The 27,969-nt window shown below is 46.8% G+C and overlaps 2 protein-coding genes across 2 annotated transcripts in view; both read left to right on the forward strand.

Moving 5' to 3' along the window:
* The window catches only part of PRPF6 (pre-mRNA processing factor 6), a 33,572-nt gene extending 20,436 nt beyond the window's left edge, over positions 1-13,136 (forward strand). The window contains exons 16-21 of the mRNA XM_077832049.1: positions 932-1,108; positions 2,328-2,461; positions 3,119-3,210; positions 7,311-7,425; positions 9,663-9,789; positions 11,612-13,136. Of these exons, the coding sequence (XP_077688175.1) occupies positions 932-1,108; positions 2,328-2,461; positions 3,119-3,210; positions 7,311-7,425; positions 9,663-9,789; positions 11,612-11,764 (798 nt within the window). The 3' untranslated portion in view covers positions 11,765-13,136. The remainder of the gene's footprint in view (positions 1-931; positions 1,109-2,327; positions 2,462-3,118; positions 3,211-7,310; positions 7,426-9,662; positions 9,790-11,611) is intronic.
* A 3,376-nt stretch (positions 13,137-16,512) lies between these two features.
* On the forward strand, positions 16,513-26,283 carry C13H20orf204 (chromosome 13 C20orf204 homolog). The gene is made up of 5 exons (XM_077832006.1): positions 16,513-16,625; positions 19,285-19,419; positions 19,898-19,966; positions 21,811-21,963; positions 23,898-26,283. Exons 1-5 carry the CDS (start codon positions 16,623-16,625, stop codon positions 24,045-24,047), a joined length of 510 nt encoding a protein of 169 aa, XP_077688132.1. The 5' UTR covers positions 16,513-16,622; the 3' UTR covers positions 24,048-26,283.
* The last annotated feature ends 1,686 nt before the right edge of the window (positions 26,284-27,969 follow it).

Here is a 27,969-nt window from a genome sequence, read left to right on the forward strand (position 1 = left end):
CTAAAAGGCCAGACTCTTCTGGTTTGTGATATAAAACTACACTGGTGTGTCAGTCCGTAGGATTTAGCTAGCAATATTATGTGTAGGCAGAAGTTATTTTGCCAGTTTTCAACTGGGCCATTTTAAAACAGCCTCCCACCGCACCCCTCAAACAAAATAGATCTAGTCTTTGTAATAGGGAAAATAAAGCAAAATTTAATTTAAAAAATTTACCCCTCATCCTTGATCTTTTCAACATTCCTCTCTACCTGGCAGTCAGGGTTGTGAAACTTTCGTATGTCAGATTCGATGCTGTTGCTCCTTGCATGGGCTATTGGGGGTGTTCAAAGATGTGGGAAGCTAATAGTATCTAAATGTCTTGCAGTCTGTATTTGATTTTTGGTTTTAGTCTTTCACAATCTGGACCAGCAAGAAGCACATTACCTCTCAACAATGGCCCTTCTAAATGGTAAAGCGAAGAATTGCAAGCAGTATGTGGCAGTCCTTAGCCTTCTAGTTCAGAGCTTTGGAGTGTGGGGAAGGAGGGAAAGAGGTCCTGGGAGCCACATTTACAACTGTGGTAGAGACCTGGTAAAGGAAAGTGGGGTGTGGTAGGAAAGCCGGTGAGCAAACTCATGTTCATATGCTCTTCTACTGCCTAAATATTTGTGTCTGGAATACTTCTTTAATATCACTTATATGCACTCTGCTTATAGTTGCGGCAAAGGTTAAGTTTGATCATGTTGTTCCAGCTCCTGGATAACTTTTGTATTGATCTCTAGCTGTTGCTGACTTCCAGAATTTTTTTAGCCTTAATTTTCCTGTTTTCAGAAGTCTGTTCCTAGTCTGCTAATGTAATAGCTGTATGTTTGTGGAACAAGGAATCCACTGCATTGATATGTTACTGGATCAATAACTGCTAATGATAAAGCACCTTCTTGTCTGGTGTTAGGTCTTTATGAAATCAGTGAAATTGGAATGGGTGCTTGGGAACATTGCTGCTGCCCAGGAGCTCTGTGAGGAAGCCCTGAAGCACTATGAAGACTTCCCCAAGCTGTGGATGATGAAAGGGCAGATCGAGGAGCAAGATGAGCTAATAGAAAAAGCTCGGGAAGCCTATAATCAAGGGGTAAGAATGGATATGATTCCATCTCTGCTTTCATGCCTCCAGTATGAGGAAATTGTGTATTGACTGTCTTCCTCAAAGCAAAAGCCATAACTTGTAGGAATCTGTCCCTGGCAAACCGGTAGGCTGGATGCTGACATCTTGCTAAAATGGTAGAATGATCACATAGGAATAGCTAGGTGAAGAGGTTGAGCAAAGTATGAACATCTAAACCAGAGTCTCTGGATAGAATTTATCCTCCACTAGAGTAATATTCATTCCAAGATCCTTCCAAGTTACATGTATTTGGTGCATTCAGATTTGTCTGTGTAAAATGAGAGGCTAATCTCTTCTTCGCCACACATTCATGCTCTGTAGTATAAACATCAAACCACACATCCAAGTAGATTGACTATGGTTATGCTATAACCGAGTTACCTATTCTTTCAGTTGTATTGACAATGTTAAGAGGAAGCTGGCCATATGCTTGTTCTTGATTGGGGGGAGGGGGAATTCAAGCTCCCCTTTAAAATATTTACTTTTTCTATTCAATATTCTAATGGCTACCAAAGCAAAAAAAGTACCCGTTGGTAGGTTTTACGAGGAACAAAGTGCAAGGAGAGAGCTTATGTAGTCCAAAGAGATTCATTAGCCACCAAAAAGGTGCATGCTGCCATATACCCCAAATATATTTGGGGCACGTCTTGGGAGTGATGTGGAATAAGAGAGTGAATGCTCTTAAAATTAGCCATGAAACTGACTTGGAGACATGTTAGTAGTTGGAGGCTAAAAGTGGCCTAAAGTCCCTTAAAGTCAAAGGAAACCTAAATTTGGATACCATGTTCTCCTCTGCTGATGCAGCACTTTATGTTCCATCTCAAGGCGACACAGATTTTGAATACACCCATTAGTCAAGGTGTGTTTCCTCATAACACTGAGGCAGCTCAGTAATATACAGTGCATTGCCCTTTTTTTCCCCTGGAACTTCAAGAGACAAGACAAAAAATTATTTTTCACAGGGATTCCTATCATAAAACTCACCAGAAAGGCTGTGAAAAATATCAAGTGACACCAGTGACTCACATTTCCCCCTTCTCCCCATACTTCAGAGTTTCACTAAGGATTCGCTTCTCTGGAAGTTGCTCTGCAGCTTTGGCATAAAAAGTAGTCAATTCTATAAACTCCCCTTTGTCATCTCTCCCTGTTGCCCCAAACCATGGTTTGTTTGCTTTCTTTTAAACAGTTGAAGAAGTGCCCCCATTCCACACCCCTGTGGCTCTTGCTGTCCAGGCTGGAGGAGAAAGTTGGGCAACTGACCAGAGCTAGAGCCATCTTGGAGAAGTCTCGCTTGAAGAATCCAAAGAATCCAGACCTCTGGTGAGTAGTGTAGAGCTGAACTGAGTACACATGAACAATAAGGGCAATGTATTTTTTATGCTGACCACCTTTCACCCTTCCCCAACCTCCTGCCATCCAAGCATGGATTCTCTATCCAAATTATCGCATATAGCCAGAAGGAAATCCTGGGCATTTCACTCTTTTGCTTTGGGGACAACAATTCCCTTCTGAATACCTGCAGTCCTCTGGGGGGCTCTTCTAGGACACAGCTGCCATCATGTTACTTGTTCGGGGAATGCAGTTGGTTGCCAGCTGTTTTCTTTTAATGGAAACTGTAGATTAATTTAAACTAACGTTCTGAAACCAGGTCTTTCCTTTTCCATGTTAATTCAGTCTCCTCTAAATGTTTTTTATCTAAGATGACAGTTACAAAATAAAGGTCACAATTGTCTCTTAACCCAGGGGATGGAAAAATTATAATAGTCATTGATTCTTCCATGATTTCCTGCTGAATACATTTAGCCCAATGAGCTTATGAGAGTGAGCAAAATTAGTCTCCTGGAAGCTGTGCAGAGAGCACTGGTAGATGTGTTCTTAACCAATCCCATGTCCTTCAAATGAAATGTCTCACTGGTGGGCTCCTGCTTTCTTAGATACTGAATTGAGATGTTGACAATGCTATCTTTTCCACACCAGGTTAGAGTCCGTGCGATTAGAATACAGAGCTGGACTAAAGAACATTGCTAATACGCTGATGGCCAAGGCATTGCAGGAATGTCCCAACTCGGGTAAGGAGGAGCTGATTTTTCTGAAATCCAGTTATTTTTGCTTGGTGGATAAGAGGGTTCCTCATCTCTCTAAGATGTTTCTACTAGCCATGTCGTCTTATGTACCGGTCAGATTATGATATGCTGTAGGAGGTGGTAATTTCCTTCTTCAGAAGAAGTGTTGCAGATCTGTTAGAGGTCTTGACTCTTGCCTGAAGAAAAGGGCATGGATTGTTCACAGGTGGTTCAGTTTTTCTGCAGTGTTGCTTGGATTGTGATATCAGGCCTGTGTCCAGTTTGTGGTTCCTGGTTTCCTGAGAGAGTATCTTGGACATGGGTAACTTTTTTTTCCTCTGAGAACTAAACTGATGTCTCCTGTTTAAAAGAGGTGATAAGTTCTGGGATTGAATGAAAGCACTCTGGGTTAACAGAGATCATTTGTGCAGTAGAACTGTTCAGCAGGGTATGATTTAGTGGAAAAATTATGAGATTTCTTTGCATCTTCCATTACGAGATGTGCACTCATAAGAATTCCTTATATCGTAGCTTGTCGGCACCTTCACAACACTTCCATGGGATAGATAAATACTATCTCCATTTTATAGACGGGGAAAACTAATTGTGTGCACTTGCTAAGGATAACACAGCAGATCGGTGTTGGAGCCAGGACTAGAATGCAAGTGTTCTGACTCCCACCCTCCCACTAGGTCAAGAGTTTCTGAACATTTTTGTAGCATGAACCACATAGAAGTATTTCGTCCTGAACCTCCTTCCCTGCCATTCATGATTGCTGAGTTCTCTTCCTAATCACAATTGTATAACAGCCCTGTAGCAACTACATAGGTAAATAATCTTGAGAAAGAAAAGCTTTTTATTTTAAGGATCTTTTTTTCCCCCTGTTGTGGAATACCACAATAGTCATAAAACACATGGTCAGGTCATGGACTTTTCTACACTGGTACAAATATACCCTGCAAGTAAAGGGAAGCCCTGAAAGAGACAAAGGGAAAATTCTTGCTCTAAACGATCAGTGAAATCAGAACAAAGTTAGAGAGAGAGAGAGAGACACACACACACACACACCCATGGTTAAGGCTACAATTATGTCACAGCGGTCGTGGAAGTCACAGAATCCATGACTTCCAGAGTCTCCGTGACATTGGGGGCCCTGCAGTTGACCAATTGCTGCAAGTAGCAGGGGACTGCCTCAGCAGCCGAGCCTCTGTGGATGGCGGTGGGCCCCCCCGCAGCTCCCAGCCACCACAGGGACCCCAGAGCTCCCTGGCCACTACTGCTGACGGGCCCCCCCACAGCTCCCCAACTGCCACCGCTTGAACCCTTCCCCCCACCCCCAACAGCCCTGCAGCTCCCAGGCAGGGGGGCAGAGTGCTGGACCCTCCTCCCTCCCCATTTTGTCAGGGATGTTTTGAGTAAAAGTCAGGGACAGGTCAGTGCTTCCATGAATTTTTGTTTGTTGCCCATGACCTGTCCATGACTTTCACTAAAAATATCCGTGACAGAATCGTATCCTTACCTATGATGCATACATGGCTACCACTTACAGGAAGCTATTGCTCTGAACCACCTGATGGAATCCTGACAGATGTAAGACTTCTGAAGATTTTCATAGATTGAGAGTGTTCCACAGGTGTGGCTGGCTGACATGTGAACCAGAAGATTTCATGCTCCTTTGAGCAGATTTCCTTTTCAGCTTTTGGCAATGAAAGAAAAATTCTCTGGGGATGTGTAACCTTAAACTTCTGTGGGCATTTAGAGCAGTTTTTCTGGGCCTCCTGTGACTGGCCTGTTTGGCAGCAGTGTACAGTAAGGATCATTGGGAGGACTTCAGCGTTCTTCATCAAACTCTTCCAACTACTTCCAGGTGGTATGTTTTATAGCTTCTTAATGTTTTTCCTCCTGAGGGTAATTACCTGTCATATTCACTTTGAAGAGATAGATGTAGTGTGTCCCGTACAATTAAAATTACATACTCAACAATTTCACTCCTGCCTATCTGAGAGATTTGGTTACCTTTTTGGTCCGGGTTGTTCACTATGGGCTTGTCTCTCTAGTGCAGATGCAGAGCTCTCTAGGGCAGATGCAGTATAAGCTGGCAGAAGTTCTTCTTCTGCAGGCATAGCTGCTCCAGCTCATTCTTCTGTCAGCATTGTTGCATCTACACCAGGGTTTTGGTGGCATAACTGTGTTGGCTATGGGGTGTGATTTCCACCCTCCCCCGGACTCCTAGCCAACAACTCTGCTGGCAAAACTTTGTAGTATAGACCAGGTTCAAGTTTAGCTACTGCCAATCTGCCAATAATGACTTTGTGTGGTCTATTATTTTCATACTAAGTGTCCCCTTCATAGCAGACTACTAGAAATGTATATATTTTCAAGGCATTTTAGCTTTGCTTCTAATAATTTGTTGGCAGTGGTGTTGGGAAATATACTGTGTGCATGAAGAGAACTGTGGAAAGTTTCATCAGACCGTTTATCCCTTCATGCTAACCACTGGAAAGCTGATGAGTGTATCCCACCTTTTGGCACTCATGAATTAACTGAATTAGTATGTAGGCAAATGCATGTGATTTGTCTGTACAATTAAAACATTTACCTGCACTTGTGGGATAACCGTGTTCAAACATTGCTTACAGATGCATCCATAAATGGCCGATGGCCACCGCATAACACCAATCGTGTGTTGCATGCTGCAGGGTCTCCAGAAGAGGTTTGAGGATAGTTCTATATTGCACTGTTCCCATTGTGTGGTGGTCTCAGCTGAAAGTCTTTGGGGCCGGCACATACCTAGTGTATGAAGTACCAAAAAAAATGGAAAGCTAAGAGTGTGTATTGTGGAAACTCTTCAAAGCTGGAGTCTCAGTACTCAGGGAATAGCAGCTGATACTGCAGAGCACAAAATAAAGAAACATTCAGTACAAAGTTAGTGAGTTTTGGTAAGAGCTATTTGAGCATTAGGTTGGTTCATCACAGGATGACTATGAAGCACCAATATGATGCGGCTGTGAAAGAGGCTAATGCAATCCTAGGATGCATCTGGCAAGGTATTTCTAGGAGAGATGGGGAAGTGTTGTTACCATTATACAAGACACTGGTGAGATCTCACCTGGAATACTGTGTGCAGTTCTGGTCTCCTGTCTTTAAGAAAGACAAATTCAAACTGGAACAGGTGCAGAGAAGGGCTACTAAAATGATCAGAGGAATGGATAACCTATCTTACAAGAGGAGACTTAAGGAGCTTGGCTTGTTTAGCCTAACAAAACAAGTAGAGGGGGAGATATGATTGATCTCTATAAATACATCAGGGGATGAACACCAGGCAAGGAGAGGAATTATTTAAGTTAAGGGACAACATTGGCACTAGAACAAATGAGTAGAAACTGGCCATCAATAAGTTTAGGCTTGAAATTAGATGAAGGTTTCTAACCATCAGAAAAGTGAAGTTTTGGAACAGTCTTCCAAGGGGAGTAGTAGGAGCAAAAAACCTAACTTATTTTAAGACTGAGCTTGCTAAATTTATGGAGGGGATGGTGTGATTGCCTACAAAGGCCTATGGCCCATCCCTGACTGCTATTAGCAAATATCTCCACTGGCCAGAGATGGGACACTAGAGGGGGAGGGCTCTGAGTTAAAAAGAATTCTTTCCCAGGTGTCTGGCAGGTGGTTCTTGCCCACATGCTCAGTGTTTCATTGATTGCCATATGTGGGTTGGGAAATAATTTTTCCCCAGGTCAGATTGGCAGAGACCCTGAGGGAGTTTGCCTTCCTCTTCAGAGTGAGGCGCATGGGTCATTGGCTGTTTTGAACTAGAGTAAGTGGTGGATTCTCTGTATCTTGAAGTCTTTAAATCAAGATTTGAGGACTTCAGTAACTCAGCCAGAAGTTATGGGCCTACTACAGGAGTGGGTGGGTGAGGTTCTGTGGCATGCCATATGCAGGAGGTCAGACTAGATCATCATGATGGTCCCTTCTGGCCTGAAAGTCTGAGACAGTAAAGACACTCCATTCTGGATTTAAGCTTCTATCATACTCGTTATTCTTGGTAATGTGGCCTTTTAATCTCTGATTTAACAAAAATTGGAATCTTCCTATTTGGTTTTTAGGAATCCTATGGTCAGAAGCAATTTTCCTTGAGGCAAGACCACAGCGAAAGACCAAAAGTGTGGATGCCCTGAAGAAGTGTGAGCACGACCCTCACGTCCTGTTGGCTGTAGCCAAGTGAGTAGCTATTCCTATTTTAATTAAGTAAAAATAGACATTTTGTCTCTGTACACAAGTTGAGGTCACATACACAACAAAAACACTGCTGCAGATCGGTATCACGTGGTCTTGCTTCAATACAGTATTGATATGCCTCAAATCCAGGAACAACTGATGCATCTGTGTAGCTGCCTGTGAGCATCAGTGCAGATCAGCTTCTTTCGCTTGGTTGAACACAAGCTGTCTGCCTTTTCTCAGAGTACTAATGTCAGCTAGGAAGTGTAGGAGTACAGTGGGGAACACAGTGGATTTATGCTGAGATCTGTTCTAGTGTTAGGTTTATGTACACTGAAAACATCACTAGCAGGAGATACCTTGGTACATAACTTTGACAAAGACTTGAAGACAAGCTGTCATTGCTTTTACTTTTTAGGATATGTTGTTCATGCCCATGGAAGCATGGGGCTGCTTGGGCTGGCCACTGTGCCAGTTTAATGTGGACAGGTTATTTAAACTCCGTCTCTTCCCCGCCTGCCCTCTTAGTCCCCAAATTCTGCCAGTGGCCCATAATCTTGACCTGCTGTATTCTGCTTTTCCAGCTCTGCTTCCGTCATCCCATGCTGTTTCATTTTGGGCATTTGCTGTGTATAAGTTGCCAATTGTGCTGAATTTGCTTCTGTGAAGCAGGCAAATGTCCATTTAGGAATTGAAGCAAGACTAAAATATCATTTTTCTCTTGTTGCCTAGACCAAATTTTGAGTTATCGAATGTTGAAGGGCTAGTACTTTAATACACTGTGCTTCATGGCTTTTTTCCTGTTCTTTTATGTTAAGGGCCTCCATTCAAGTGCAGGGCTGATTTTAGTGCAATAGTGATTGAAACCAGCTGTTTTTTCTTTTGTAAATACCAGAAGAGTTTAATAGAGGAAGTGTGTAAAACAGTGCCCAACTCTTTCACAACTTTTCTTGTAAGCCAAAGCAAATCATACAGGATTCACTCCAGTTACTGTGGCACTAGGGTCTGCCAGACAATGACAGCTGACTTGTTCAGATTTGTCGGCAAAGGAGAAGAATTTTAACTTTCGCTTTAGGGAAACTGGTTCCAGGCCCTTTCTGGTACAGCCTCAGACTATTTAGTAGCTAAACTAAACCCAGCACAAGTTGCTTCCGCCTCCCATAATGAGTCTTATGTATGTATCTCTGATACCTAGGGCTGTAACATGATTGTGAAGAGCTTTTGTTAAAAGTAAATAAGTTACTGCAAATTGTTACTTCGCAGGTGTTTTGTCTGTTTCCTATCAGTGTTCATGCTCTTTAAATCACAGTTTATCTAACACCGAACAATCAAGAGTATCATAAGGCTTAAAAATCAATCATGTTATCAAACCATAAAATTATACAACTTAGCAGCTTAGCCAATCACACAGCCTCCTATTCATAAAGACCTCGCTAGTTTTAATTGAACTCTATTTGATGTACAGAAACCAAACCCATAAAATATTGACACAGTTGAGTAGTTCTTGGGGGGAGAAGTTTTGAAATTCATGAGAAAATTTTAGAAATGGTGACAGGCAATGTGAGTGCAAAAGTTGGGTTTAAACATCTAAATCCCACTCCTACCCTTTTGCATTGAAATAGATTTTCAATGTACATCTGTTTCAGTAGATTTTAGTATTTCACTATATACATGCATGGTACGATGGGTTCTGCTTTAGAGCTTGGCCTTCGTAAATCTGGACACACTTCTGTAGGTACAGGACTTAAATAAGCTCCAAATATCTAAAGATTGTACATAGCTTGTTAGATAGCTACAAGATCATCTCAAAACATTAAGAACGTGGGGGTGGGAGATAAGATTGCCTGCCTAATCCTGTCATTTTCTGACTTTGGGGCAGCATGATTGACTGACAATAAGCAAATGAGGGAGGAAGATTCTGTCTGGGTTTCAAGAAAGTAATAACATTCTTTCTTCAGAACATCTGACTCTCCCACCTGCTTCCTTTTTGGGTTGGGGGCTAATTTACCCTTTTAGACTCAGCAATCAGCAAGGAAACAGTGGGTGTTCCATTTCACCTCTGTAGTCTCTCTTCCACCTTCCCAAGCAGAAGGATCTCTTTTGCATAGCTGCCCCCTTTGTTCTGGGAGAGCCAAGAGCTGAACTTTTTAAACCGTGTCAGATGACCAGTTGTCTCTACAAGTAGAGAGTGACCTGCCAACTGCCCACTTCTGCTTTTCTCTCTTTCCTTCCCACAACAGGTTGTTCTGGAGCGAGCGTAAAATAACCAAGGCCCGAGAATGGTTCCATCGGACAGTGAAGATAGATTCAGACCTGGGGGATGCCTGGGCTTTCTTTTACAAATTCGAGCTCCAGCATGGCACTGAGGTAAGAGAGTGTGTCTCTCTCTCTAGAAAGAAGCCGTGACCTCCTGGGGAGTGGTGTGGCGTGCCCATCCCATCTTCCGCTGGCTAACAGGACTGTTTTTGCAGCCCATCGTCACTACAGATTAATCAGCAACAGGAATTACTGCTCAGCCGTTAAGGGCACCCTGTTCCTAGCAGAGAGTGCATTGCTCTGCATTACACTTGGCCTGAGGAGTGAGAGGCTGAGACTGCTTTTGCTAACTAGATAATTATGAGCAGTGTGACTTAAAACGTGATGTTTTTAAAACCAGCATTGTTAATAGATGGAATTACTTTTTAGATTTCACCTTCAGAAATTGCCAACTGACTGCCTTTACAAAAGGAAAATGTAAACCTACAAATGACTTAATCATTTTATGAATCCAGAACCTTTCAGAACAGCTATCTCAAAGCTCTAAACAAAAAAGGTTATGTATCTTTACAGACAGCTTTATGTGGCTGGGAAACAATTGTGTGCAAGCCTAGTGTTTGATTATAGATCAGAGCAACTGTAAGTCTAGTGTACCCCATCTGTGTTCTCTATGTGGTTCTGCAGGAAATGGTAATTGTCAAGCCAAATACCATCTTGAATGCTCACTGCCGTTGCACATCTACTCTTAAACTGAAGTGTGTAGTTTCTGCTTTTGAAGCAGAGGATGGGGGATTCTTCAGGATCAGTTAGCAATGCCACAGCTCTTGTACGTTTAGGCCGAATATGCACTTCTCTCTACATGTGCGCTCTGGTGTTCCTTTACCAATTTCACTAGATATCACAGCATGGAAAAATAATATAGATTTTAAAAATTAGAAACTGCTACCCCAATAATAGCTGCAGTAAAATATGCATTGTTGAGCACTGACCCCACGCACACTAATTTTTCTGTGTGGTCCTCCAAAGATAGTATTTCCACTCAGTCCACCAGGAGTGAATATCACAAAAAACACCACCACAAAGAACGCGACACAGTTGGCAGCCTGTCTTGGCCATCCACAGTTACATTAGCAGATACAAAAATTTTTGAGATCAACCTTCATTCTTCAAGGCGTAAGCCATCCGCTAGCTGCTTGGGGTTAGTAAGAAGCTTCCCTATAGGTGTTGCTGGATAATTGCCCCTTATGAGGGTTTTTATCCCATCCCCTGAAATATCTATATGGGTTGTGGTTGGAAGTAGCATATCAGATCTGATGGACCATTGTTCTAATCCAGTATGGCAGTTCCTATGTAATGCTCATGAGAAACCTGGTACTGAGCTGATGTGAGACTTCTCAGCTTCAGGGAGATGAGTCCCCCTCGATATGCGTGATGTCTTTAGGCAACACAAGGAAAGCGTCCACCACAGTTGCTTTGATTCTGCCTGAACTGTGAATAGGGAAACGGTTTCATTGTCTGGCAGCCTAGAATGTACTAAGACTAGGCTATAGAGCACCGTATTAGATTCATAACTCCGCAAAATATCCGTTTTTGTGTGTTCTCTCACCACAAATCTTAAATTCTGTGAAGAGCAACTATGTAAAGAATGTGGGGAAAGGTAGACGGTGGAAAACCAAAAATAGTTTGTCAGCCATTGGGCTGCTTTGCAAAGCAGAACAGTTGCCATTGCTGCCAATCTTTAACCTTCAGTTATTCCTAACCCTGATTTTCACCGCTTTTTCTTTTTTTAATGGTTTGTATACGCCCTTAACTTCCAGCACAATGTACCAGTGCGTTAGGAGGAACGGTAGGATCTGAAGACCTTCTTGCTCAGCTAGGGGAAAGAATTGGGGGATTAAGGTAGTCCCAGCCTGTTGTTTTCCTTCCTCCATAGGAGCAGCAGGAAGAGGTGAAAAAGCGCTGTGAGAATGCTGAGCCCCGCCATGGAGAGCTGTGGTGTGAAGTGTCCAAGGACATAGAGAACTGGCAGAAGAAAATTGGAGAGATCCTAGTCGTTGTGGCAGCCAAAATTAAAAATGCCTTCTAGAGTATGCTGTGTTCAGCTGCGTCAATCACCCCTGGAGGACACGGCCCCTTTGCTATACGTTTCCAACCCTGCCAGCAACACAATTGCGTAGAGTAAACGAAGGAAGTTGGTGGAACAAAGGAGGACCCCTGGTTTTCCAAAAAAAATATTAAGATGAGGAGACAGTCCCTTCCACTTCTGCGGTAGCCCTTGAGACTGCACATTGACGTCGTTGGTGTGGCATAATCAGATGCATTTGTGTTATGGTGTCTTCTGTGAACATTGCTGGCAGGTGGTGGTGCTGAGTAATTTTGCATAGGTTTGATGGGCATTCTCATTTGGATGTGTGAACCCATTCTGTAAATTCAAACCTTAATTATTACTTGATCACTTTCTGATGACTTGCAACTCCTCTGGTGTCTTCCCTGGCACGAGTTCTCTTCCTGTCAGCCAGGCCTTCAGTTTCTTGGTGTTTGGCCCATTTAATGATGACTCATTGTCAACAAAGCTGTCTCCTTGATATTTAAACATACTGAGGCTTAAAGTAAATAGAGGAACCAAAGAACAATAATTGGTGGAAGACATGCCTGGAATTTTGGGGTGGAAAGAAGGGCATGGTGGCAGAAATGGAAGGCAAAAATGTGTGTTTGGTGTGACAAAGCTAGACTGGAACTGCCTCCTCAACTTTTGGGGTAGAATCCTGGTCAGATTTTTGTGGAAAACTATTCATAATTGAGCATTTTGTGAAATTCAATAACCAGAACCTATTTTTAGTGATATTTTCTCTAATTTTTAAATGTATAATGTAAGCATATTATTTTAATAGAATAATTTCACTGTAATACTACAGCAGTAGTGTTAAAACAACATGGTAAAAACAACTTGAGGCTCTCTAAAGAAAAAATCTTTATTCTTAGAACCATTAAGAAGCCATGTGCTGTAGCAACTGAAGCTGACCTCCAGGATGGATGGATATGAAAAACTTCTCCAAACTCAAATGGAGAAACTAGCTTGTTGCTGGGATGATCTTGGAGCACATAGATTATCTCTGTGTCTGTGGCCCCTGTAAGTTGTCTTAGGTTCATGAGTAAGGTTTTCTAAACCTATGAGCAGTGCCATTTTTTGACCCAAAGGGGTGACTTTCGGTCTCTTGATCCTCCTTTGAGTGAAAAGAAATGTCCTCCAGAGAGATTGTGTCTATTTTCTTCACCAACTGAAAGATACAAACATCTCCAACTTCATTTAATAGCATTTGTATATTAGGATATAGTGATTTTTTTTAAGTATGTATCATCATAGAATGTTGCTTGAAGAAAACCTGTCACTTGCCTGGAAAACTGTACAGATGTAATGGGATGCTATAAAATACAACTGTCTTGTGTTTCGCTTTGAATTCTATTTGAGCACCATTTCCTCCATTGCACTGACTGTTGCGTGTCAAAGACTAAATGCAGGGTGGTTGGATCTGACTAGTGGGTGGGTATCCTATAAAAGGCCAGCTACACTCCTTACAACGGTGCCCCTGTGAGGAATGTATTTGTCTGCCAAGCTTTCTCATGTTCTTTTGCTTTAAGTGCCACATTGTTTAAGAAGTGGCCACTCTTGATGAAAGTTTTTCTTCCAGATTTATAAATGCGAAATGAAACCCATGTGTTCTCTCTCAGGTATCTGGTGAGAACATGTGCAATTGCACCTTCATTAAGAAAAGTATACCGCATTGGTGTGCTGTGGGCTTGTAAGCTTTCAAAGGCTCAGGCCTGCAGCTGTTAGGGCAAGCAGCATGGAGAGGGAAGACCTCCAGTATCCCAAGAGATTCTCCACCACCAACAGTGACTTTCCTTCCGTCGCTGGAGAATGGGGACTGATGCAGAGGGAGAGTGAAGGTTCTCTGCATGGGGGATGCAGGGGCTGAGTCTGAGTCTGGGTTAACCGTACTGAGAGAGGACAGGAGCGTTTGTTGGTTGGGATGGGGAGGGTATAGATAAGGGGATAGTTTAAGTAGGATTTCCCAGAGTTGGGTCAAACTAATGTTCTGCAGGGGGTCAGCTTGAAAAAATTTGTTAACAAATTAGACTAGGTGGGTGAGGTAATGCTTTATTGGACCAACTTCTGTTGGTGAGAGAGACAAGCTTAAAGCAATGGAAGTTGGTCCAATAAAAGATACTACCTCGACCACCTTGTCTCTCTAATATCCTGGGACCAATATGGCTACTGCATATATTAACAAATGGCATTTACATATTGAGTACCTGTGGGGCCTATCCTGACCCCTCTGCTTATTGATGGTATCCCTTCCCTGTCTTTTCATCTGTCCTTTGTCTCTTTAGGTGGTAAGATCTTAGGTGGTAAGGGGAGGGGACTGTTCCTTTTGGTTGGAAAGTGCCATAGTACTGGAAATGTGCTAGACAATCTACATACAATAGTAATCAGGGCAGCAAGCTTGGGCTTCACGGTCACCCAGGTACCGAGGACCTGTGAAGCCCTATATGGCACTTAAGTCCTGCAGTGAGGTTGTGTTGGAGGGAACATAGTGAGGTTTTTAACACTTTGCTTTGGAATGGGCTGGGGAAGGGCTGTTGGCTCCAATGTCTGGGAAACTCCCAGAAACGGTTGTAGGGTTAGGACTCTGACCTCCACAGTGCATCCCTGCCCATTGGTTGAGGGCTGAATTCCATCCTCCCCTTCCCTTGCTTTGTTCAACACAAAGGCCGTTCATTAAGGCTTTGTGTGATATTGGAGTGAACTTTCCCTAATTTAAAGAGCATAAAATGTAGCAACATACTAATGCAAAAATTCACCGTTCAGGGTAAATGTACTCTCTCTCCCAGTGCTGAGGCACAGAATGGGGTATTGAAAGCATCACGATGTGAGGGCGATGTACCAGCACGTGGATTCGTTTCTTTGAGAGCATGAAATTCCTCTTGCCACCCAGTGTTTCTGCCTTTCACCTTATCTTTCAAAAGGCCCTTAAATGTTGATGCTTATTTTTTTTTAAATGGACCCTTCCCTTTACCAGCTTAATGTTTTTAGATGTCTTAAAATTTTGAAAATGGATTTTTGAACCTGTAAATTTGATTTATGGGCACATAGAGCACAATAAACATGTCTGGATCCAGCCTTTAGTGGTGTGTCCTTGAGTATACATAGTTCCTCCTGCTTCAAGCAATGATCCAGTAGACCATTCCCTTCTGGGAGGCACAGTTCTGCCAAGACGTCTATAAGAATTTAGTTAGGTTATTCAGGTATCCTATGAAAAGCCACACATTTTTGCTTCATGGTTCTGTGCCCTCTCCTTTGCCAAGTAACTCTCTTTATTGCTGTTAACCCCGTTCTCCTTTGTTGGTCCATTAATCTTTGTTGCATCGTGTGTGAACTTAGATTGTAAACTTGTTGGGGCATGGGGCATGGGCCATGTCTTATTAATACCCAAGGGCGAAGCATGCTTTTGGTTGCTGTCAAATCTTTAGGTTAGTTATCCACAATTTGTTCTGTAAAAATCATGGTGAAAAGAATTTAAATTAGGTTTAGCTGACTTCACACTCCAAATACGATTCTGGGCTCATTCGTCTGAGGCCAACAAAGGTACCTTTTTAACCTCTATTTGTGTGTAAACAGTGCTAAAGTGTCTTAACCATTTCACACTGGCTACTCCCACTAAGGTCTATAAATTGATAACGTGTAGCAAGATTTTATAGGACAAAGTGCAGTTATGAGCACTAAAGTAGGTTAATTCCATTTTAGATCCACTTTCAGAAATTGCTAATGATTAAAACGTGTTGCTAGTAGAAACTGAAAGGGAAAGGTCTGCCTTGCCATGATCCGGGGTCTTTGACCACAGTTAGCCCCACAGCAAAAATCCTCAGCCCTGAAAGGTGGTTCTTGGGGAATAAGGATGGAGCCAACGCCTTGTTTTTAAAGCAGAACTTGCAAGTGTTTCCTCTTGCTTTTGTTTCAGGATCTTCAGATCTCTGGCAGCTTGGCCTAGGCATGGCTGTCTTCAGCAGCAGTAGTTGCATAGTGTTTTGGAAGCCTTACCTGGCCTGTGCATGCTTGGTGAAACCGGCACCGAGGACTTCAGGTTGAAATTGGCTTTCAGGAGCCTTTCTGAAACATTTAGGAAGGGAGATGGTTATTTATTACCTGTAGTATGGTAGCCCTGTCCTGGACTCAGAGTCTCTGCAATCTACATTCCTGGAACAAGGTCCCTGCCCCAAAGAGTTCATAATCAAGGTTTGAAATTTCAGTTGAAACCCAGAAGGGACTTGCCCTGGTTGCTCCATATACAGGTCAAAAAGCACCTTCTTCAACCAGGTACTTCTGGGGCATACTGAAAATCTGACCCTCCACCCACTGGGACTTGATTCCCGGCAGTTTGCACTGTAAAGCAGAGCGATCTGACCTGACCCTCCATTCCCAGGCCCAGACTTGCTTCTCCATCTCCTCTCTAGACAAGTTATAATCTCCTGCCCTGATCCTACCCCCCTGTCGAAGCTTTAAGAGGCTGATTCACCTCCCCCCCACCTCCTCCCCGCCCCCTTTTCCCTTCCTCCAGCTCTGGGAGGGCAGGTGCCGGTCTCCCCCTGGGATAACTCGGTCAGGCAGGATCTGGGGATGGGGAGGGTGGGACTAAAGCCGCCAGTGCTTTATCCCCTCCCACTCCTCCTCCTAGATCCTGGAGCCAAGTTCAAATGCTGGGACCCAGCTGGAGCAGGGGAGGGAGCTGCCGGGGCTCGGAGGGGAGGCAGGGGCACAGGTTGAGACGGGCCCCCCGCGCCGGGCATCCTGGAGCTTGGAGGGGCGGGAAGGGACCATGCAGCTGGGCACCTCGCCTCCCTCCCCGGGCATTTGCAGAAGTGGGGATCGGCACCGCGAGAGATAAATGGTGAGTGTCCCCGTCGGGGGGAGAGGGAGGGGGGCGACTTGATCCTAGCCCGCGGCAGCTGATACCTGGAAGTTTGCTGGGGGAGGGGGCTGAGAGGGTCGTTTGGGACCATGTGGGGTCCCCCCCCCCCGCGCATAGGAGAAGCACCGATTCCAGCTAGATCCAGGAGAAGGAAACTGGAAATTCCCACTCAGCACCGGCCCCCGGGGACGGTTCCCGTCCAAGCGAGAAACCCCGCGTCCCGCGGGCCAGACTTTCCTGTAAATGTTCCCTCTTTTCAGCAGCGGCTGCTTGTTTCTGGAAAGGGCAGGATCCCCCCTCCCCGCAGCCCCGGTGCTGGCTCCTGGCTGGAGCCGGCTGGCTCGGAGAGCGTGGGCGGGCGTAGAGACTGCGGGGAGCCCTGGGTGGAAACCGATTTCCTTCGGGCTTGCCTTCGTGCTTCTCTGCGAGGTTTCAGGCAGAGCCAGCCAGACCCCTTCTGCCCTCCAAGCTACCCAAAGCTACAGGGCCCACCCCCCCGGGCAGACTTATCAGGGCGGTGCAAGTCAGGACACTGGGGGGCAAAGTGATTTCTGCCGGAGCAGGTTCTGTGCCGCTGAGGTTAGCGCATGAGACACCAGGAACTGCTGTCCATACTGGTGATTTCCCTTATCTGTCAGGGTTTGCTAGAGGATTAAAGCCGGGAAAGAAGAAACTAGCCCCTTCAGGCGTATGCAAAGCACAATTTAACAGGCTGAATTTTTCGACCTAGCTGCCTGTGCCCTTCACAGACCTGTTCTTAACCTTACAGATAAGCCCTGGTCCTTCCATGGGACCAGGTGACTTCTAAACCCACAATGAACTTTTCCTGGATGCTACTGACAAACATTAAGTGAGGCTGATTTTGAAATGTTGGGGGCGGGGTGTGTGTGTGTAAGGGGGGCCAGGGACAAAGCCTTCACACCGTCATGGAGAGAGAATTAGTAATCCCCGGGCATGTGAATTAACTGTAACAACTTTTCCCACCTCTGAACAGTGCCAGTTACTAAGAGAAAACAGTTCTCATGATTTGTTCATTAGAGTCTTCCTTCCACAAGGGCGTATCTCTTAAGTGCGCCCCTCCACCAGGCTGGTCACATGAGTTGTGAGAATCGCGGGTCATGGCCTTTGAGAGTGTAGCCAGCCTGTCTTTTTAGTGGCAGACTGTGTTTCTTCACATATTAAGTACTGAAAATGTAGTACCCGTCCCAGCTGCTTGGAAATGGTGCAACTGTTGCTCTGTTCCGGAATTTGATATTTATGGAAAGAGTCCTTTACTTAATAGTTCCAGTGAAGTGGCATGGCCTTCTTTTCTCTGGGGGGAAGCCTTCCAGACTAGCAACCCTTAGACTTTGGCCGGTGTCTGTGTGGAAAGGGATATTCCGTTTGCAGCGAAGCTGGCATTTTGATGAATGGCTTTGAGCATTATTTATATCTTCTGTGCTGTTTTGAAGTTTGCTCTGGAGTGATCTCTCCCTTCTCTTGGGGAAATGTACAGAGAAAACAAAGGTGTGGAACTGGCGTATCTGAGAAGATTCTGCCACACCCAAATAGCAATTCCACTCCCTGCACTGGGGCAGAAGGAAGTAAACCTAGACCATCCCTTGACATGTCTGAGGATCATGGATTTTTCAAAGACAGGACAAGCATTAAGATAAAATTTATTTACTCCAGCCACTCAACAGTCTCAGATATCAAAGCTTTGGCTTCAGGGCTGTGTCACAGCTGGTTTCAGTACTGCGTGGAAAGCATGAAGCCTGAAGGTTTGACTAGGGATCCGTGCTGCACCAATGAAAGCAGAGAGCTGCATAGGCTATTTCCCCCCTCATTTAGCCATCAAGAGCGTCTGTTTCATTCCTGTGGGAGACCACTGAGCACCTGGATTAAAGGACCCTTTTGAAAAACTGGAGCAGACGCAGAACTACCTAGTGCAGAACAATTGCACAAGAGACCACGTCTCACCGGATTTTATTGCTCCTGTATTTTATATTCAGCACCTTTTTAAAATGTGACAAAATAGGCTTCCCACACAGCAGCCATTCTTCTGCCTATTCAGGCCTCCTCTGTTCCTATGCACCATTGTGACAGCTGCCCCCAGTTTTGTTTGAACACATAAAAACACCTCTCCAAGGATGGAGATGCTCTTGCCATTAATTCTAAATGAAGTCTTTGGATCTGACCCTGAAATGTCCTAGGACCATCCTACTTAAGACTGCATCGCTCCCAGGCTGCCAGAGCTGCAAGCTGGGGTGAAATGGAAGCTTCTTTGCTCTAAAGGGAGAAGAAAGTGCTAGCAGCAGGTCCTCCAGGATGGCCTCTCAGCTTTGGAGTTTCCTCTCCCCATGTCTGATAAAGTCCAAATCTGCTGGGAATGCTGCACAATCTGGTTAGCTGACCCAGGGACATGTATTCCCGGAGGATATCTTATTTATACTGCAGTCCAATGCACCCTTAATGCTTTCCACTTCTTATATAGGAGCTCCCCATATGCACTTCTGGAGTCTGAGTCCATGCTGACCTCTCCCTGTCCTGCTTTTAAACCACACAAGAGAAACCAGCTTCCTTTCGCCTCTGTGGCACAGGGAAGGCAGGTCGGGCACTAGTGTACAATGCGGAAGCTGAGTTGTTCTTTCACATCTAGATTCTCCCCAGGACTCTCCTCTGTGCTGTTCTGCTGCTGCTCGTATCGGTGCTGAGCAAGGGCAAGGCAAAGTGCAGCATTGTGGAAATCCTGCGGCAGTACCAAGCCGTGATCTTCGATGAGCTCCAGAACCTGGTGAGTGGACGGTCCCCGGCAGGTGGGCGGGTATAAAAATGTAGCTATCTGGCCATGTGGCACAGGTTGTCTTAGGCTGCCTCGGTCCTTTGGAGCAGGGACTGTGGCTTCACTGATGTGGGTACAGCGCCCAGCAGAATCGGGCCTCCACCCTACCTGGGCCTTTAGGCATTGCTGGAATATAACAGTGTTCCCTGAGAATGGGAAGCGCGCGCCCAGAGCACCACTGGAATGCAGCTGCCAAGGCAACAGCAAACTCCCCGCCCCATGAAAAGTGCCAGGAGATTTTTGTAAGGAGCACTCTCCCCACTCTCAAGCCAGCCATAGAGCTTCATGGGGTGCTCTGCTCAGTTCAGTGGATCTCTTCTCCCCAGCGCACAAAGCCTGCGCTATGCAGAGAGCGCGGGACAGTAACTTCAGGGGAGCCGTGGGGAAAGGCCCACAGCTGAGCAGCTTGTAATCCTTGTATTTTACACAGAAAAACTTGACGGGATCTGCTGGAACCCCAAGGAGGGGGAGAGCTGGCCTAGCCTGCCTCTCTAACAAGGTAAATGCTGGCTTCTAGACAAATGCTTTCTCTGCAGTGTACTTTGGTGGGGGTGTGGGGTTGTACACCAGCATCCTGTACTAGATGAAATCAGGACTGCTCAACTGTGTGTCATCAGCCCTGTACTGCTAGCTAACAGCCAGTACTTCCCTTTAGCTCAATGAGCCCTGTCTGTGTATGTGGAACAGGGTGATCTGCGTTCTCTTCCTGTTTTCACACAGGTTTTGCCATTGAACGGGTGTGTGTTTGTGTGTGAGAAAAAGCATGGAGGCTGAGATGTGAGTCTGTACAATACTGGGTCACACATCAGGCCATCCTGCAGTGCATGGAGGCAGGCCGTTTGTCTGGTTTTAAGCTGCAGAGTCCTCTTCTTGGGTGGTTTGTTCCCTGTCCAGGACTGAGACAAAACCAGATGTGGTTTTGTCAAGTATTGGACAGGGCTGACATTTTGGAGAGCGCACCGCTCCACCCGCCCTTGCTGTGACCTTGCATACCCGGTGCATGCGAGGTCACGTGGCAAGGCTGGAACGGCATGCTCTTCAAAATGGCGTCATCTGTGCAACGTGACCTCATGCACGCCATGTGTGCAAGGTCACCCCAGCGGGAATGGAGCGGCGCGCTCTTCAAAATGGAGCCTGCAGAGCGATTTCCTGTGCCCCACGTGCGCAAGGTCGCACCGATGGGGTGGGCCCACGCCTTTCCCGGAAGTACCGGAAAGCCAGTTGTTGTGGGAATGTGTGAGTGGCCACCCAGTGACTAATCCTCATGCCAGGGTCACTCAGCATTTCGTGGCAGCAGGGACACGGCCAAATCATTCTTATCACACTCAGCAGAGGGCCATGACTGACGCTTGCTCTCTAGCCAGTTCGACACACTCCCCTCGCTAGACAAAGCCCAGCCACGAGTGTCTGAGACTCACAGAAGTTCCCGTCTCACTTTGACCCTGGTGTGACAAGTCCGCAGCCAGTGTTGTCACTGGGCTGTACACCAGGGCCCCTCAGAGCTCCGTGGCTACCGAACTCCAAACCCCTGGGACTCCGAACCGCCATTAACTATTGGAGCAGTTACGATTCCACCCAGGAGGAGGCAGTAGAGCATAGACGCACTAGCCAGTTCATTGTGATATGTGCCCCTTTCACTAGGTGCCCAGACAGCAAGTGTGAACAATCGGGACCCGGGGGGGGGTGTAATAGGCGCCTATATAAGACAAAGCCCCAAATAGAGGGACTGTCCCTATCAAATCGGGACATCTGGTCACCCCACCTTTCGCACCGTTTGCTGCTAACACTTGAGCATTTTGCTGTTTGCTCTGTTCTGAGTTTCTGCCCCCCAGCTTTTGTGTAGCTAATAACCGAGGGCTTTTTCTTTTGTATTCAAACAAGGGGAAGTGTGTCTGTGCGTGAGGGGGGATCCTCAAAAAAGGGAAATGGACGTGCCCATGACCTGCCCTTTGAGGGAAAGGCTGCGGGTCTCTTTAGCGGCTGGGGTGGCTCCTGCTGGGCAGCAGCAATGCTAACATGGCAGTGCAGGTGGGTGGGCGGCAGGTCACGCTGGTGTCGCTTCCCCGGTGACACTGTCTCATGCCTTGTTCCCCAAGCGGTCAGCAGAACAGCTTCCCTCAGCTGTATTCTAGTGGGCATTACGGCACAGAGTGGGGGAAGGGAATTTGGGGGTGGGGGGCAGGGGTGGCCAACGACTATATTTTAGGGCACTCTTTACTCCAGTGATCTAAGAATCTGGGACCCCGAGCTTGTATTAAGCTAGCACTGGCTCATCCACTAATCCTAGTGTTTTCTGCTCGAGTTGGCTCTGCTCATCTGGATTTTGCATCCTTCTTTGTTCAGGAGCAGAAAATCCTGCTGTCTATCTCCACCATGAGCATGTCTCTCAGGGACATGGTAAGAGGCCCACAGAGGAATCCTGAAGTGGTGGCTGTGATGCAGGTGGTCAGCAACACGGAGTCTGTGACCAAACAGAACTGCAAGAAAATCTACAAGGTTGGGGCTTGCTTTTCTCTTCTGCCATGCAGCTGGGACAGTGCAAAAAACAGCAGCCATGGGTGGGGGGTACAGGGCAGTGGGCAAATCCTTTCCCACAGTCCTGATTGTCCAAGATCTGGGCCATCATTTGAGTCTGGGGTGCAGCTGTCCGGCACCTCTTCCCAACTGAAATTTGAGCTCAGTGAGTCTGATTAGCTCCCAAGCTTTTCACCTGGCACCCCAGTCCAAAGGAGTTCTCCCAGTGGTGGTTTAGCCCTTGGGGCTCCTGGGCTCTGATCCGTTCAGAAAATAAATGCAAGGAAAAAGAAAGTGATCTTCCTCCAGAGTCTGTGCCATTCCCAGCAGCTGGTCCATGGAGCAGATCTCCCAGAAGGCTGATCCCTATAGAGGAACCTGCCCCCTTGCACCAGACTGCACCATGCACGTTCCAGCAAGACTCCAGCATAGAAGTGTAAAACCAACAGAGCCCGGTAGCTGGCAGGCAGGATCGAACCTGGGACCTCTGGAGCTTAGTGCATGAACCTCTACTGCATGAGCTAAAAGCCAAATGGCCCTTAGCTAAGGCTGTAGCAGTGACTCCTTAATCTCTCTCTCTAAGTGGTGTCGGTGCCACTCGGTGGGACAACACCACGCCCAGGAGGTGTGTGGGTTACAGAAACACAGCTGCAGAAAGCAGCAGCCTTTCCAGGGCTCTCCAGCCCTTTCAAAAATGCCATTCGTGAAGACGTTTAAGTGTTGTGGCCCTGTTGGTCCCTGGATGCTAGAAAGACAAGGTGGGCGAGGTGATATCTTTTGTGGGACCAGCATCCGGTGGTGAAAGAGACAAGTTTTTGAGCTCTTCTTCAGGTCTGTGCATGCAAGCTCGAAAGCTTGTCTCTTTCATCACCAGACGTCGGTCCAATCAAAGATATTACCTCACCCACTTTGTCTTTATTGAGCATCACATGCAGGCCTGGGGCAAGATCCAGCGTCTGCCCTGGAATGATGCCTTTGAACTGTCACTGAGCTGTTCTGTTGTGTCTGAAATGAATTCCCTTAGCCTTCTCCTGCGGGAGAACCTTAGGGAAACTCCAAGCTGATAGCCACCCTCTCCCTATCTGGCACTTGTGTAGGGTTCATTAACGGATACTCCTCACCTGGGAGAGTCGCGGGGGAAAGCCCAAGCTGAGGGAATCCATTCATGTTTGATGCCCTCGTGCAAGAGTCTGCCGATGAGCTCAGGTTACCTGGCAGTCTTAGGGAATCCCTGGCTCCGCCCCTCCTCCATTCAATTTGTCAGAGAAATTAATTTATTTAGTGTCGTCTCATTGGGGAATGTGGCTGACTGGTCTGAATAGTCTATCAGAGCACCTATGAATGGAGACCTATACCTGGGGGAGGGAACCATTTCAAGGCATCTGGGGAACAGATCTTGTATCTTCTCCACTTGCCAGGCGACTTTCCTCCATACTAGATGTGTGTGGTCTGCATTAATTAGCCAATATCCAACGCTGGGATTATTTATGAGGATTTTAGGCTGTTGTTGAAATATATATATAGAGAGAAACACCTCCATGCCCCATCCCCATCATTGGAAGTTTTACCTTGGAAAGTTCCACCAGGTTGGAACGCACCCACCCTCTCTGGAGAGTGATGCTCGATGGTACAACCCCACACCTCACAGGTGGCTTCTCTCCTGTACTGCCAGATGTGCATGTGCCCATTGGGATGAGTGTCCAGGTTTCCAGCAGAGTGCACACAACCCACTGGGAAGTGTGTGTGATACAGGTCCCACCGTTACCTGTGGGTTACATGCATGCTTGGGGACCCTCATTTTCCAGTACTCCCCCGGGGTACGAACAGCCCTGAACTGGTCTCTGTCCTGTTTGGTGTTTGTATCTAGGCCATGGTTTTCATTGCCGTGACTGTTTTCTTTCTTTGCATGCTAACAGAAGAGTCTGTCAACAGCTACAGAGAAACCGCGACACAGAGGCCAGGGCAACAGGAGAAAGCAGCTGAAGGAGATAGCGCGAACGGTGGAAAACTTGGTCACCTGCTGGGAGAAGCTGTTCTCTCTGCACTCAAAGGACTGGGACACATAGGGTCAGTAGGAAGCCATGTATGGTGCTCTCCCCATGGGTGCTGAGCACCTGGGATTGTACCACCACCTCCATACTAGCCAGTAAGCAACACTGATTTCATGGAAACTCCTTGCCTTCTGATTTCTTGGTTCTGCCGTTGGGTGAAGCAGGCAGTGCTGGGGCTTGCTTTCCATTGCATCCCATCCTTCTCTGTGGGGATTGGAGAAGGACTTCTCTTGTGTTCATGGCCCACTCTACTACTCTTCCAGGTAGCAAATACTGAGGGTCAGATACAGTCCTGAAATCAACTGAGTGGCATCGACAGAATTTGCTCCTTTGTTCTGAATAACACCTTGTGGGACATTTCCACAGTGGAGGTCTCGGCTCCGACGGGTCTGTACGTTAGGAATTTGGAAGGACAGGGCAGTGAAAGAAGAGGGTAATAGGGTAAGAAGAGGCTCCCGGATCATGAAAATGCTTCTTGTCTGCTAGGAAATCTCTCGCACTGTGTAACGCTGACAGACCCTGATTGGTGGGATTGAAGCTGGCACCCCTCTGGAGCTTAGTCCATGAGCCTCTACTGCATGAGCTAAAAGCCCCCTGGCTATTAGCTAAGGCTGTGGAGCAGACTCATTTTATCTCTTTCTTTAAGTGGTCTTGGTACCACTAGATGGGACAGAACACCACACCCAGGAGGTGTGTGGGTTACAACTGCACCACCTGATCATGTCTGCTGCTTTCCCAGGACTGTTCATTGACATGCAATATTGGCTTCCTATCCCAGCAGGTGCTGGAAAGAAAGCCGTCTAGCTCCCGAAAGGCTGGGCATGGTAGCCATAGTGGCAAGTAGTCTAGAAAATCTTAGATCCCCTGATATTCCATGGGTTTGAACTAGCTCTCTCTCCCTCGTTCTTTCAACCTGAGCTCAACAGGCTGGTCGGAGAATGAAATGGACTTTCTACAGCTGCTACCATCTCCTGGAAAAACCAGGAAGAATAGGCAATTGAGAACCACTTATATCTCCTCTTGGGGCCGGGTTTCTCTTCGCGTCATTCTTTGTGATGGACACTTGCAAGAGGGCAAGGGAAAGCCAAAGGGCTGTCGGAGGTGGGGTTAGTGACTCAGTAAGTGGTGCTCTTCCCTCCGGGTCAGGGCTGAACGGTCGTTGCCTCGTGGTGCTAAGGGGAAGGCTGTGCTGCCGAGATGTAAAACCAGCCTTTAGTTGCTCATCATTTATGTTGTTGTAACTACTGTCCTCTTCCTGCCAGCAAAACAAATCCCCTGCTTCTAGAAGAGAGGCACCAGACCTCACCCTTTCATCCGTTATAGAAAACCAGTTGTTGCTGGTAGGGCTCCAGGCCTGGAGGCAATGCTGCTCCCATTCGCTTCACCAGAGGGCCCGACTTGCTGTGAATTCATGCTGAGCCATGCAGTAGGACATTCAGGGACACCCTAGCCAGTGGCTGCTGAGAGCAGTCTTGTATCTATATGAGGTGGCATTGGGACTTGGCTCCTGCTTGCAATGCTAGAGGGCGGCGGTTCAAATCCCCCTGTGGCCGTGGCAGGTGGAGTGAAAAGTGTTTGATCACAGTAGTTCCTTTTGGCCTTGGAATCTATGAATCTCCTTCTCTCTGCTCTTCATGGGACAATGCCGTTGTTGTACTCTGCACCCTTACTGGTGGCAACCAAGCCCCTACATATACAGGTGGCTGTTGGCCAAGATATTTACTTGGTTAGGAACGCAACACCAAGGGCCAAATTCTTTGCTGGAGTTAGGGAGTGCCACTCCATTGCTGTCAGTGGCGAGTCTGAGTTCAGGAGGAGCTGCTCTGAGATTCATTGAGCACCTGCAGCTCTTCGAGAAGCACTCAGCCAGCCTCGTGCAGACAAGTGACCGTCACAGGTGGTGAGTAGAGATCGTAAAGAAACATCCTTTTACTTACTGGCTGCCTGACATTTCAACATGAGCCTGCTCGAAGGAGCAGCGTTGGAAAGGAAAGCGTTTTCCATGCACCAAAACAAAAACCTCTGCAAAAATCCTTCAAATCCATGAAATGCATAAATCCCCAGTGTATCCAATGTTGAAATGCCATAATGGTGATAATTAAAAAAAAAAACCTCAGGTGGTGGGGGATTGGATAGTTTGTTTCATGAATAACAAATTTTCTCTTACCAACACATTCTGCCTTCTCTCAGTTCTTCCGTGTGAATGCCCCATTGTTTGCAGCTTCTCAGAAGCTTGAAAATAAAACTTCTTCCCTTACCGATTCTGGATATTTTATCTAGAAAACACAGATTTCCCCCCTCTCTTCTAGAGTTTGTACAGCTGGAGTGGAAGTCCAGGCCTCTGTGCCTTGGCTGCTGGTTTCAGCCATGCCAGTTGAATTAAAGCTAGCGCAGGTCTGGCCTACAAGAGCTGCGGTTACGTCTTACTATCATCCTTTCCCTTCCTTGCTGCAAAAATACTTTTCAGTCTGGGGACCAGATTTTATCACGAAACTAGAATCCCCCCTGCTGGCTGAAGGAGGTGGTGCAGACTCATCGGAGCATCCTGTGCAACTCCCAGTTGTTCTGTGGGGCTATCTTGCAGGTACGGTCCCTCTGCTGTAACCGTAACCCTTTGCAACAACCTGTCTGGGTACATCTTTGGCTCTGCTTCACCCACAGGCCTCAAGGAGTTTACCCTCACAACACCCCTGGGAGCAGAGACGTGCTATTATCCCTGGAGTGCAGATGGGGAACAGAGACGCAGAGAGACCAGCTTATGTTTACGCTGCAAAAAACACCCAACAAAAGCCTGCCGCCGCAGGTTTCACAGCCCGAGCCTACAGACGCAGGCTGACGCTAAGGCACTAAATGGAGCCGTGCAGGCGTTCCTGCTTGGGCTGGAGCTCGGGCTCTGAAAGCCCCCCACTCCCCAGGTTTCAGAGCCCCAGTGGGAACATCTACGCAGCTATGCTGAGCACCATACTGTGAGCCCCAGCCTGCGGGCTTAGAGACTAGCTGCTGCAGGGTGTTTTTTGCAGGGTAGATGTCCCCTAAGTGACGTGCCCAAGGTCACTCACAGAGTTGGTAGCAGACTCAGGGAGGAGAGGCCAGATCTCCTGGCTCCCGGTCCTTGTTTGAACTCCTGGATGATGAGGGAGAGGTGAGCAGGACTGCATTCAGAGAAGTGGCATGTGCTCTCTGTGCGCCTCCCAGGCCTATGAGCCCCCCACTCCAGAGCCACCATGGCTACAGGAGAGCAAGCTACATCCCACGCCTCTCACACCTCCCGCCCCGTCCCTGCTGACACAACCTCAACTGCTGCTGACGCTGGAGTTCCTAGAGTAACGGTGGCAGTCTGGCCTAGTGGTTAGAACAGAGGGCTGGGAGGCATCATTCTGCTGGGTTCTGTTCCTGACTCTGCATCTGGCTGGCCTTGGGCGAGTCACCCAGTCTGTTAATCTCAGTTTCTCTTGCTGTAAAGCAGGTATGATACTAATCGCAGGACTTGTCAGACAAACTTGGACCAGGGGACAATCTAGGCTGGTATCCTGTCTCTGGCTCTGGCCAGAACCAGATGCTTCCGAGCAAGGTGCAAAGAACACTGCAGCCTGCAGGAATGGGAAAACCTGCCCATGGAGCAAGTTTCCTCCTGACCTCAGTTAGTTAGAAGCTGGATCATGCACTAAAGTATGAAGGTTTAGATCCCTTTCAAAACCCTGGGTGGCTTTTAGTCCTACTGTCCTTTCCCTATCAATGCCCAGTCCTGATCTGAACCCTGCTATCATCTGGCCTCAGTACTATCTTGTGGCAGGGGCGTCCGCAGGCTAGTTATACACAGGGTGAAAAAAATCCCTTGATCAGTTTTAAGTGAACCTCTCCCCAACTGCCTTCAAGGGCACTGTACACATGCAAATGATTCTGCTGGTTTTCTTCTAGCAAGGATGGCTTGTACCCT

This window comes from Eretmochelys imbricata, chromosome 13, assembly GCF_965152235.1.
Source record: "Eretmochelys imbricata isolate rEreImb1 chromosome 13, rEreImb1.hap1, whole genome shotgun sequence".
Taxonomy (NCBI): domain Eukaryota; kingdom Metazoa; phylum Chordata; order Testudines; family Cheloniidae; genus Eretmochelys; species Eretmochelys imbricata.

Excerpts from the sequence above, each read along its gene's own strand:
- C13H20orf204 (XM_077832006.1), top strand. Across the intron at positions 19,967-21,810 it reads TAGCCTGCCTCTCTAACAAG|GAGCAGAAAATCCTGCTGTC; the intron begins GTAAATGCTGGC and ends TTCTTTGTTCAG. Across the intron at positions 21,964-23,897 it reads ACTGCAAGAAAATCTACAAG|AAGAGTCTGTCAACAGCTAC; the intron begins GTTGGGGCTTGC and ends GCATGCTAACAG.